This window comes from Ziziphus jujuba, chromosome 8 (assembly GCF_031755915.1).
Source record: "Ziziphus jujuba cultivar Dongzao chromosome 8, ASM3175591v1".
Taxonomy (NCBI): Eukaryota; Viridiplantae; Streptophyta; class Magnoliopsida; order Rosales; family Rhamnaceae; genus Ziziphus; species Ziziphus jujuba.
In genome coordinates this window covers 12,129,140-12,141,248 of record NC_083386.1, presented here as the reverse complement: position 1 = coordinate 12,141,248, position 12,109 = coordinate 12,129,140, and the positions used below count along the sequence as shown (strand labels likewise).

The 12,109-nt window shown below is 31.3% G+C and overlaps 2 protein-coding genes, 1 long non-coding RNA gene and 1 other non-coding gene across 5 annotated transcripts; 3 read left to right on the top strand and 1 right to left on the bottom strand.

The window, feature by feature from the left end:
* The first annotated feature begins 2,352 nt into the window (after nt 1-2,352).
* Nucleotides 2,353-2,425, top strand: TRNAR-CCG (transfer RNA arginine (anticodon CCG)). The gene has a single exon. It is a non-coding gene; the product is annotated as a tRNA-Arg (tRNA).
* A 1,716-nt stretch (nt 2,426-4,141) lies between these two features.
* LOC107413503 (dolichyl-diphosphooligosaccharide--protein glycosyltransferase subunit 4A) lies at nt 4,142-4,290 on the top strand. The gene has a single exon (XM_016021460.4). It carries the CDS (start codon nt 4,142-4,144, stop codon nt 4,253-4,255), a length of 114 nt encoding a protein of 37 aa, XP_015876946.2. The 3' UTR covers nt 4,256-4,290.
* On the bottom strand, nt 4,152-7,712 carry LOC107413545 (CASP-like protein 4C1). The gene is made up of 3 exons (XM_016021523.4): nt 6,961-7,712; nt 6,242-6,377; nt 4,152-6,126 (listed from the first exon to the last, which is right to left on the bottom strand). The coding sequence occupies exons 1-3, from the start codon at nt 7,206-7,208 to the stop codon at nt 5,905-5,907; spliced, it is 606 nt and encodes a 201-aa protein (XP_015877009.1). The 5' UTR covers nt 7,209-7,712; the 3' UTR covers nt 4,152-5,904.
* Nucleotides 5,974-9,658, top strand: LOC107413546 (uncharacterized). Of its 2 annotated transcripts, none has more exons than XR_009640411.1 (3): nt 5,974-6,114; nt 6,196-6,386; nt 7,706-9,658. It is a non-coding gene; the product is annotated as an uncharacterized LOC107413546 (long non-coding RNA). The 2 variants fall into 2 exon arrangements; XR_009640412.1 differs by having other exon boundaries at nt 5,982-6,114; nt 6,203-6,386.
* Nucleotides 9,659-12,109: the final 2,451 nt, after the last annotated feature.

The window sequence follows — 12,109 nt, the reverse complement described above, 5'->3', positions numbered from 1 at the left end:
GTAGTGTAGCTATTGTGGTATAGGCAGTGTGGTGTAAGTTTATATTGTGTAGTGTAGCTAGTATGGTGTAGCTTGTGATGGTGAGGTGCAGGCTTATGATGGGTGCCCTGTTTTGAGTAAAAGGGAAAAGGGAAAGAGAGAGGAACGAAAGATAGTTTTCTTATTTACGTTTTTCCCATTACATCACTTAGTTCATATAGGCTATTACTACTGATAACTTCTCCTATACAAAAGGAAGAACATGGCTGCACAATAACTACTCCTACATAAATAAAGAACGTGGCTATAGTTATTACATTTGTAAAGAAGGAAGGAGTGGGTCCTAATATACCTCCACTCTCTTACGTTAATTCCATGCAACACGCGAGTCCCATGCAAGTGGCGTGGTGAGCTTTAACTCCATGCTGCACGTGAGACCCATGCAACTGGCATGGTGAGGTTGGTTCATGCATGGGCGTATGGGACGTGCATGGGATGTAAGTTGCTAAATTCGTATTAGTTTGTATATTGAGTATGGTGCAAAAAGTATGTTTGTATATAGTGCAGACAGTGTGGTATATGTTTATATCACGTGGTGTAGGCAGTGTAGTGCAGGTAGTGTAGTGTAGCTTTTATGTAGGTTATATCGTGGTATAAGGTGAAGTTTGTGTGCAGGTTTGGTTTTGGTTTGTATATGGTTTCTGATTTTTTTTTTTTTTTCAATGTAATCAGCAAGTTTGTATAAGGTGGATTTGCAGCAGAATATATAAGCAAAAATAGAGTTGTTGACCAACGATTACTTTTTTCAATAGCATGTTTTCAAACAGGGGATGTATATGTAATTGCAACTACCACGTAGAATCCCATCTAATATCATATAAATATCTATTTAAATCAAAGATTGCAGTTATAATGTATAAAAAATTAAGAAATCAAAATTGAATTATGGTAAAATTCAGGTTCCTGCAGTTGAAATTTTACTTCAATAAACTAGGGGTGGGCATAGATTGTGTTAGTTTGGTTTTGAACCAAAATATAACCTAATCCATACTTTTGGTTTACCTAATAGAAGAATCCAATCCAAATCATTGAAACTTTAAACCCAAACCAATCCAAACCATTTATGATCGGTTTAGTTTGGATTGGTTAATCGGTTCGGTACAGCAAGCTGATGCTAAGTATTGAAGCAAAAAAGGATATTGCTTGTGAAATTGCTGTGAGTCTTGAAGCTGAGAAAGAGCAACAAGCTAATGCCGAGCTATGAAGCAAATAATGAGCATTGCTTGTGAAGTTGCCATAAGTCCTGAAGTAGAGAATGAAGAATGAACAACCGATAGTTGAGTATTGAAGCAAAGAAATGAAGAATGAGCAGCAACTGATAATTTGTTGTGCCATGAGTTTTGATAGTTGTGATGGTCGAAACTTGATTAATGGCTATGGTGGTGGTGGAGGCAGCAAGGCAACATAATGATAAGACATGCTATTGTTTAGGGTTTCATTGCATTTTGGGATTTTAGGGATTTGTTAAAGAATATATATTAAAAATTGATATATAAAAATTAAAAAAAAATATAAAATATATAATTTTTTAATTATATAATATATGATTGAAATTGTATTGAATTTATATTTTCAATCTAATTTATAAAATTTATAATATTTTAAACTCAATCCAACCAATTCATATAAAAAATTCAATTCAAATAGTTAAAAATAAATTAAACTGGTGGATTTAGACGCGTTGAATTAATTTTGCGTACCACTATAACAAATGATGTAAACGAGCGAAACCACCTGGACTTGGGCCCACCAGTAAGGCTCTTTAAAGTTGAACCCACTGATCATTCTTTGGGCATGGACCAATTATCCAGGTGTCAAGTTAAGCTAAATTTTAATTTTAGTTAAAAAAGAAAGAAAAAACCACTCATTTTGGTTGCGGTGAATGAAATTTTGAGCGCCGCTACAACAGCAAAAGAGCCATAGTTTAGCATCTGCTCGTCGGAGATCTCGTGGATCGTCTTGGCGTTTTGCATCTCATCCAAAAAAAGAAAAAAAAAGAAAAAAAAAAAAACACGGTAAGCGTACATGTTTTTTCTATATCATTCTCAGTCTCTGGCTATTGCAGCAGCTCATACATATTTGCACTTTTTTTTTTATTATTATTATTTTTTATTTCGGATCGTTCACGATTTTGGAGCTTTTATGTTGTTGGATCTTGGAATTACATTGCGATCTTTTTTTTTTTTTTTTTCCGTTGATCCTTGGCGTGCGAATCTGTTCGTATTTTCTTTCTTTCTTTATTTTTTAGTAGTATTATAGAAACTGGACAGTTGAGAATATGTGAAATTGAAATTCGATAAATATGACATAGTCGATCGCATAGCGGAGTGGATATCGCGTTAGACTCCGGATCTAAAGGTCGTGGGTTCGAATCCCACTGCGATCGCTTTTTTTTTTTTTTTTTCCTTTTTGTGGTTTTATACTTTCTTAGAGGGCTTGAAATTTTTATTTTTTAATCCCTGAAAAATTCATTCGTTTTCTCTTAATTCTGTTATTTGCATTGTTAAGTATATTTAGCGAGAGGTGATACATTGATTCAAAAATGCCACTAAATTAATTTTGGTGCATCACTGAGTCACAAATTCTATACTACCTGGGACACTTTAAGACATTTAAATCTGTCTCTTTAGCTGAGAGTTTTTAATGCAAAGGAAAACTGTCATTTCTTCTTGTTTAAGATCTGGGTTTTTGTCTGAATTCGACATTTAAGGTCGGTTATGTCCAAAGTGACATGTAGCACCATACATTGCGTTTTAATGAGTAGGAGATTCAAAAATCATGATACTGCATTTCTGGGTCTTTAAGATAAGTCCAAATGTCCAGTGTCTACAAACTTTGTCATTTTATAGAGTTTTAAAGTATGTTTGAGTTTGAAGATTTGAAAGTCAATTTCTTACTGTTATTGGGAATTAGAAGAGACAATCTGCAAGGATTATGGTGTTATTGGGAAAAAGTATTAGTTTGTAGTTTCATTGCAAAAGGGATGATTTGAGATTTAGTTAGGGACGATTCTAAAATGATCTGAAAAGTATTTCATAATCATCATGGAATTTTATGTTTTGCACTTTAATAGACTGGCCACTATATGTTTTAAGTTCTGCATATTTAGATCAAGTAGAAAGCTTTATTTTGGTTGGGTAGTGTATAAATTCAACTGCAGAGATTGAACATGGTGATCTTTGTTTTGTGGAGAAGCAGTTTTAAAAATCAGCCAATAAGATTAAGGTTCTAAGTTCTAAGTCCTAACTAGTTTTGATTGGATTCAAAGTGTGAATTTTGGTTTGAGGAGTAACTGGTTCTGGATTGATAGACGTATTATTCCTTCTGTGCCTTTTGTCCTGCTGCATCTCTTTTTTGTACACATTAAAAATACGTTAGAGCTTCTTCAATCTTAGGCTGGACATGGAGGTTCATTATGGTCAGAATGCCTCGAGATACAACAAAACATACAAGCACAGCAAAAACTTAATACAAGTAGCATATGTAAGATAGGTTGAGCACAGTGCAGTTGTATGCTAATAAGACTTAGGTTAGGGAAAATAAAGTAAAAGTATGACTGGGCATTTCTATTGACCGGCCATGTCTATTCATCTTTTATGTTTACTTTATAGGTTCCACGTTCTATTTTTCTGGTTTTAATTGGCATTTCGAAATTGTTGTTTATAGCCACTTTCTATTTATTTAGTTATTATTATTGTTTTTTATTGTCTACCTGCTTTTAATCTCTCTCTCTCTCTCTCTCTCTCTTACTTTTGATGTTTAAATATTCTATTCACATCCTTGCAGTCATGGTTTTCTTTTTCCTCTAGTTGTAGAATAACAGAATAATATTTGCTACTACACATGATTGGTTGATGGCTCGAATGCTATGGAAACTATTATAGCCAATCTTAGAAACTGTTTTGGTGATATTCCAACTCTTTTTAATTGCTAGCATCAATGTAATCTTTGCCTAGAATATCTTTGATAATTTGATTCCAGTACATTTTTTTAATGAAACTGGTGTTGCTGTGATCTATAAGCCTGTAAAAGAACCATTACAGAAGTGATGTGCTCATTTGGAATATGTTGCTGATTTATGATGATTATCTTTATTCTACAGATGATTGATGATCAGGATCTGGGCTTTTTTGCCAATTTTCTTGGCATTTTTATATTTGTCCTGGTGATTGCTTACCATTTTGTGATGGCGGACCCCAAATATGAAGGCAACTAAAAACCTGGAGTTGTGATGCTTTTTTTTTTTTTTTTTTTTAATAAACTTTTATGTGCATGTGAACTTAGATAAGATCTATAAATTTCTGTTAGCATAAATACCGAGTATAAATTATAAATTTTTGTTAGCATAAAGACATTAGATAAGATCTATAAATTTCTGTTAGCATAAATACCGAGTATAAGTTATAAATTTTTGTTAGCATAAAGACATTAGATAAGATCTATAAATTTCTGTTAGCATAAATACCGAGTATAAATTATAATTTTTTGTTAGCATAAATACCGTGTGTAAATTTCCGTACCAACTATCAATATCATCTTGATATGTTTGTCCTTTCAGCCTTTTTACCGTTTTGAGCTCATTTTAAATGATACTTTGTTCCTACAAGTACAACTAAACCTACAGTAAAAATTGAGGAGGCAAAAAAATAAAAATAAAAATAACTAAATAAAAATAAAAAATTTCAAATTCAATGGTAAGATGACAAATGTTTTCTTGATTTGCAAATAAGTTTTCATCAAAATTTTCTATGCATTAAGCAAAAATGATTGTTCTATACATGATTTGTTCGTTGAAGAAGCTTGAGAAATTTCAATATTTTACTTACTGGATGTCTTTTTGTGGTATTTTTGGATGCGATTGAGTAGGACTTTCTTTTGGATTTTACTGTCTCAGTTAATGCATATATATATATATATATATATTGGGTGAATGTTTAAGCATTTTACTTATTGGATGTCTTTTTGTGATATTTTTGGATGCGATTAAGAAGGATTTTCTATTGGACTATTTGGACTATTACCGCATAAGATTATGCTCGGTTTCTGTAGTAGTGGAGTTTGTGTCGGGTTGTTCAGCATTTCATAGGGAATTAAGAGCAATTTGAAAGACAAATGCTATATTAACCAGTGTCCGTGATCACCACCATGGAATTTAAATGCTCACGAGCTAAATTAATTGGTTATCAATATGATTCATTTTCTCATATTTATTTTTAATTTTTGAAAAGTCAAACAAGAATTTCGATAGAACCAATTAATTATTATTGTATCACCAATGAGTCTCGTATTATCACTTGTAACAAATTTCAAAATCAATTCTAAATGGTCACTTCTAAAGATGTCTTTTTATTTTATTTGTTCACCATTTGAACGGTTTTATGTCTATGTATAATTTCTTAACATATGAGGTTTAATTCGATATTAGTTTGATATATATAGAATCAAAACTCAATAAAAATTATCCCTCCGAACTAAAAATCCCTCAAGTTCAAGAGATAGAAAAAAATCTATGAAAAGGTTTTTGCATATTGATTGTAAAATATCAGACTGAAAGCCAATCAAAATTTGCACCCAAATTCTTATTCTAACAACAAAAAATCAAATTTAGCAGTTAGCCCCAGAAAAGAGAAAAAAAAAATGAAAAAAAGAAAAAAAAGAATACGCTGACGTAAAAAAAAAAAAAAAAAAAAAAAACCTCTCCCCTGTACACACTACTACAAATCATCAGCATGGCCACACACATATCCAATCAGTCTCACTCCCACCCAAGAATACCGATGCCACAGGTACGGTTACGCGGTGGAAAAAGCAAGACCCTGTCGCACCCAAATACTCTCCTCTCTCTCTCTATATCTCTATCTCTCTCTAAAGATGAAAACGAGAGCCGTTGATAATGAAACAGACGACCCGGAAGCCCGAGAGCAGCGACGAAAACCCTAGGAACAGAAACCCGGCAAATCCCAAGGCAATAGCTATGTCGGCCTGAACACAGAACCCGTTAGACGCCGTGCACGTGTCGATCCTTTTCAGCGCTTTGGCTAGGGCCGTTCCTGCCGAGTCCGCAGACAGAAGGAGGTACGCGAACACCTACACGATCATTGCTCTTAATAATTCCACTTTAATTTAATTCGGAAAATACTATTTAACAAAAAAAAGTACACAGAGAGAGAAAGAGAGAGAGAGAGAGAGAGGGAATGTGAACCTGGTCGTGGCCGAAATCGAACCAGACCTGTAAGATTTCGGGAAAGAGAGTAGCTCCTCTTGATATTTCCCAAACCGAAGCTACCATTTCGAACAGAGAGTACACCGCCACTATCGCATTCGCTGCGAATACGAATCTGCAACAGGTACACAAACATGATATAAACCTTTTTGCTTCCTGAGAATGTGCAGGAAAATTAAAATACCCTTATTTCTTTTTTTTAATTGTTTGATTTTTGCCTGGCTGCTATTGTTTTGTTTATAACGCATTGCCTTGTTTTTTTATTTTTTTTAATTATCTGTTTGAATTAGGTTCAGAAAAAGTTTGAAAACCGTAGAAAAAGGCTGTAGAATTTTCAAACCTAGTTTTTCAGATTTTCGAATAAAAAAACCTAAGCGCCTTCTTGTAACCTTTCTTGGAATCATCAAAAGGAAGTAGTTAAAATTAATTGTTTATTTCTTTCCCTCGTAATTGACTTGCTTAAAGAGGGAAAGCAACATGAAGACAATATTTTTTAAAAGGAAAAAAATTTCAAAACAAACAGCGCCCTAAAATTCCGTAAAAGAGGGGGAAAAATATCCAAAACTTTTTTATCCGAAAATTCGAACAATCATTATTTTCTCAGCAACCAAACAAACGGTCTTCGGTAAAAGAAAAGAAAGAAAATCGAAGCGTGAATTTGAATTGAGTAAACGGTTGAAAAGTAGAATTTTACATACCTGAAGGCATCGAAATCGTACCAGCGAGGAGAATTAGAGCCGCGAGAGTTAGTGAGCATGAAAACGGAGGAAGCGAGAGAGAAAGAGAAAGAAGCAAGACGAAAGAAGAAGATTAAGGAGTTGAAGCGCCTGAGCTTCTGTACGGAGACGGTGGAGTGGAAAGGAGGGGTTGGGAATCTATGGGGATGGTGGTGGTGGGGTGATGGGGTTTCCCCATTACGAGCTGCCTGAGCTTGTGGGGATCGCATGGTGCTTTTGGTTATGGTTATGGTTATGGCTATGGCTATGGATGCTGTGATGGTGATTGTTGCAGAATAATAAGAATAAGTAGAAGAAAGAGTGAGAAATCATGAGGGAAATAGTGTGGATCAGAAGGAGAAATATAGAAAAATTTCCGAGAATTTTTTTTTTTTTATTTATTTTTTTTTTTTGGAGATTAAGAGGTGGGAGGTGGAGTCACGTGAAATGGGAAAAGTTTCATGGAGATAACTGGATTAGATGAGAGAGAGAGTGAGTGAGAAAACGAGAGGGAAAGTGTGGGAAAACAGAGGGAATTTAAGAGCAGACAGAGAAAAGAGGGAAAGGAAATGAAGGGGAGGGTGGGAAAAGGAAAGAGAAATACAACGAATAAAAAGAAGAGAGAGATTTAGCAATTAAAAAAAAAGTGTGCGCGTGGGGGTTTTCTTTGTGTTTGTAGTTTTTATAAAAGAAAAACGTAATTTTGGGTTTCAATTTCTTTCTTCAGCATGTTTTTTTTCTGTGACGCGTCACGCGCTCAGGGATGCGTGGTAATCGACCATTTCTGTTTCACTATTGGATTGGGTTCTGGGCTTTCTGGTATGTTCCCCATCTGCCTCTTCTTCTTTTGTTATTATTTTTATTTTCTTTAATATATATATATATATATATATATATTTTTTTTGTGATTTTGTTGTTGAGGTTTTGCTTTCAATTTCATGACATGGTTGAAAAAGAGTCGAAGGGGCTCCATAGCAAAACTATTTTTTTATTGGTTGCCTTTCTTTATCCATTCACTCTTTTGGGGAAAAAAAAAAAAAATCCACTTTTTCTGTATGTATTTTCTTTTCTTTTTGGGTTATACCTTTCACATTTTTCTTAAAATTGACACGCAAAAAAAAAAAAAAAAAACAAAAAAAAAATCTAGAAGGGACATAATGGAATCTCATGACAGACATTATTTTGCTGTATTTGTCAAACTTTCTTTATTTTTTGTTTTATAGTTAAGTACTAGAATTTATATGTCCCAAAAAAAAAATTAGAATTTGTATAAAAATTACTGAATTAATTTGCTTAATTGTATTTTGATAAATATAATAACCCTTGTTAAAAGATAATATTTAGTTCCTATTCACCATGTCATTTTGCTTGCTTACAAAGCGTGTTTGGATGTGTTTTTTGAAATTCTAATAAATGCTTTTAGAGTGAAAATAGGTGCTTTTAAGAGAAACATCAAGGTTGGTACTTCTTTAAATAAATATTTTACGATTTTAAAAAAAAAAAAGTCATTTAATGTATTAGTTAAAATATAAAAATATCAAAAATAAATTTAAAAATATTTTTTTATTATATATGGTTTATTATTTTATCATTTATTTTATGAAGCATTTATTAATAAAGATACTACAAAAATAAGTGCTTATTAAATTGTATTTTCAAACATGCCTGTGGTAGAATGGCAATTTTATTTATTACTTATTAAATATGAAATACAGAGATTATAATTTTTTTTAATTGTATTAAATTTTAATAGAGAGCCAAGTGCATAAAGCTAAATATAGATAAATCGAAATACCACCTGGTAGCCTCACGAGTACCATAGTATAATGGAAATATATATATATATATATATATATATATATTTATATATATTATTGGCAATTTTATAGTATGGACTGGAATTGAAAAGATATAGGTGGGGGCAGAGATTTGAAAATGGTAATGCTCATTTGGTGGGTGATCATAGTGAACAAGGGGGTCGAAAGAAAATAAAAATCCCGTGACAATGATTAAAGGGTATAAGACTGTTTTGATGATTTAACTTTTTGTTTACAAGTGCAGTCGTGTTATTCGGTACCTTCTCCAAGCCTTTTTCACATCCTTTCCTGTCAACAAAACCTAGGAACCGTTCTTCCAACACCATTCAATGGTGGTCATCATTATGTTACCAACACCCTTTGATATTTACACCCAAGGGGGTGGATCAAATGGAAGAAAGCTGCAGTTGCGGGTTTAATTCTTAACAAGTTCTATTTAAATTTTGGTGTGATCGCATGTTTGTATATCACTGTGGAAGAGGATGATAGAGACCGTGGATAAGGTAGTTTGCGGATTTTCCAGAATTAGCACGATGCAAACTACCTATTGATCCTTAAAGCCTGGACCGATGATACTCACCAAGAGGATCTTTTTATTAAAAAAAAAAAAAAAAACACCTTTTGATATTTACATTGGATTATCTTAACCAATTCTTCGATATATGTATATATATTCTTAGGTGGTATAATAGAAAACCATTCGATCCTCTCATCAGTTTTTTGAATTGTTTTAAGTTTTTAGATTTAAAAATGTATTTAGAATTCAATAATATGTATTTGACCCAATTAGGATATATTAATGTTATAAGATTGGAAACAGTTCAAATAGTCAAGGTAAATAGATTATTTTTATTTTAACATGATTTTTTGGCTTTGATTTATAAAATCAAGATATTATAACTGTATTAATATATATATATATATATTAAACTTATAGAGTTCATACAAATTTATTTTGTTGTGAGTCTATATAAATGAACACAAGTATTTAAGATATATTTTAATAAACTTTATAAAAACCTATTAAAATTCATGTGCATCCAACTAAGATTTTGTGAAAATCTTTTAAAATTAAATTTTAAAAGTCATTAACTTAGAAGGATTTTAAAAATGGATAGATGTTAATGGATTTTATAGAATCTTATAAGGAAAAATACAAATAAAAATATCAATTTAAAATATTTCATCTATTTTAAGGAATTTTTAAAATTTTTATAAATTTTGTATGGAGTTTATGAAATTTCATGACAATCTTTAGATTGATTTAAAATCTATAACTTATTTTAATCCATTATACTTTAAAAATTAAATAATTTTTAGATTTCTTTAAAATCTATAACTTATTTTAATCCATTACACTTTAAAAATTAAATACATTACTCTTATTGTTTCACTAGATTGATGTGGTCTACCAATACATTTTTAAATACAACCCTTTGAAGCCAGTAAGAGTTAGTTTTAAGCAATGAAAAATTCTAATCAAAGACCCTCCTAGTTGATTAATTCGAGGAAGAATAAACATTCTTGTGATTTGTAACCAAGAGTCAATTAGAAATTAGAAATCTGTTTTGGTAATTGATTTCTGTTTATCAAGAATCACCAAATTGGTATTTCTTTAAAAATATCAAAAAATGATTTCACATTGGAACTGCTTCTATCGGTTTGAAAGTGATTTTAGACATTTTAAATCACTCTCAAACGGTTACTAAAAACGTTATGATGGAAAAATCATCAAAATATCATAATAAAAAAATGATTATATAATGTACATTTGGTGAATATGACTGCATATGTAAAAAAAAATTTTTTTTTTTTTTTGGTGAATTGACTATATATGTACATATACAATCTTTTATCAGTTTAACTTAATATTATTAAATTAGGTATTATATCATTAAATTTAGAAAGTTCATACGATAAGTACTTATCATATAGTATTATCACGTAACTAAACGGAGACCTGGCTGTGTCTCTATTATTTATTTTTTTATTTTTTATTTTATATGAAACTTAAATGGATGTAAATTATAAGTTTGTAACATATTTTTATATTTTTAATACCGAATACAAGTAATAGTTGAGTTCATTTTTAAACTATGAAAAAAAAAAAAAAACAAAAAACAACAACTAATTGTTCGTGTTTTGTTTTATACCTTGTAGGTTGTAATACCAAATAAAAGTTTAACGACATTAATGTTAATGCATTTAGCTGTTAGAAATTGGTTATAACAATTAGTGGGAAATAAAAATAATGAAAACAATTAGTATATTAAGGAAAAAGATGGAGAACTTTACTTAGCTCAGGATAACAATGTGGACAAACATGCACAAACCGTTTTACCACTTGCGTATTAAGATTTTGCTAAAGATAGCCGACACCTTTAATAGAGAATTTTCAACTTTTAAGTTTGTTTTTTCTTATACAAATACTGAAAATATTAGAAAAAGCATGCAACAAGACAATATTTTATAAACCTTGCTCTACTGTTTGAAATGATACAAGGTTTAGGTGAAATATTTGAATTATAACGAGTGTCCAACCAAAACTACCGCATAAAATAAAGCTAAATTAGCTAATGGAGTTGTATTAGAGATTTACTTTCCGTCTTTGAATTTTGCATTGAAATTTTTGTTTCTCATTTTTGTGTGAATGGACATGTAGAAGCTGACATATATGATATGAGATCCATATGAATGCTATGACTACTTACTTATCCCTCATTTGGTAACATTATATTTATATTTTCCCTTCTTTTTTTTTTTTTTCCTTGTTTGAAAAAACAAAGTAGATGAATGAATAACTTCATTATAATCATTTATAATGACAATGTTTATCAAAAGGATTCTATTTTATAAATAGTTTGATGTGGCTTGTAAACTAGTTCTTTAAGCAAGTTATCAAGTAAAATGCTTAAATTATCATTTAAAGTATTAACCACTTATACACAAGTAAAACCCCTAAAGAAATTTCAAAACCAAAAACATAGATGTTATCATCAAATGGTTTGAATATGAGTTAAGCACACATCACGAAAGGAAAAAGGTGTAAGAACCCAAGAAACCCTATAGTTCATTCCCAAAAAGACCAAAAACATTTGAAAAAAAAAAAAAAAAAGAATTCATATTGGAGTCTTTTCCATGGATTATAGCCATATAAGCATATAACTCTTCTTGTGGGAAAGTTGGAAAAAGTGTAGGGTAGGGTTGGAACACAAAAATGGGATAAAAAGCGGTAATACACAGTGCCCCCCATGTTAGTAAATAGGCCGAGAGAGGAATAGGGCATCTAAATTTGTGTAGAAATGAGGTAAAAG

Bases quoted from the DNA above. Each gene is read 5' to 3' on its own strand.
- LOC107413545 (XM_016021523.4), bottom strand. From the start codon at position 7,208: ATGCGATCCCCACAAGCTCAGGCAGCTCGTAATGGGGAAACCCCATCA. The intron at 6,378-6,960 runs GTATGTAAAATT...TACCTGTTGCAG, and splicing joins TACGATTTCGATGCCTTCAG to ATTCGTATTCGCAGCGAATG. The intron at 6,127-6,241 runs GTTCACATTCCC...ATGATCGTGTAG, and splicing joins TCGATTTCGGCCACGACCAG to GTGTTCGCGTACCTCCTTCT.
- LOC107413503 (XM_016021460.4), top strand. From the start codon at position 4,142: ATGATTGATGATCAGGATCTGGGCTTTTTTGCCAATTTTCTTGGCATT.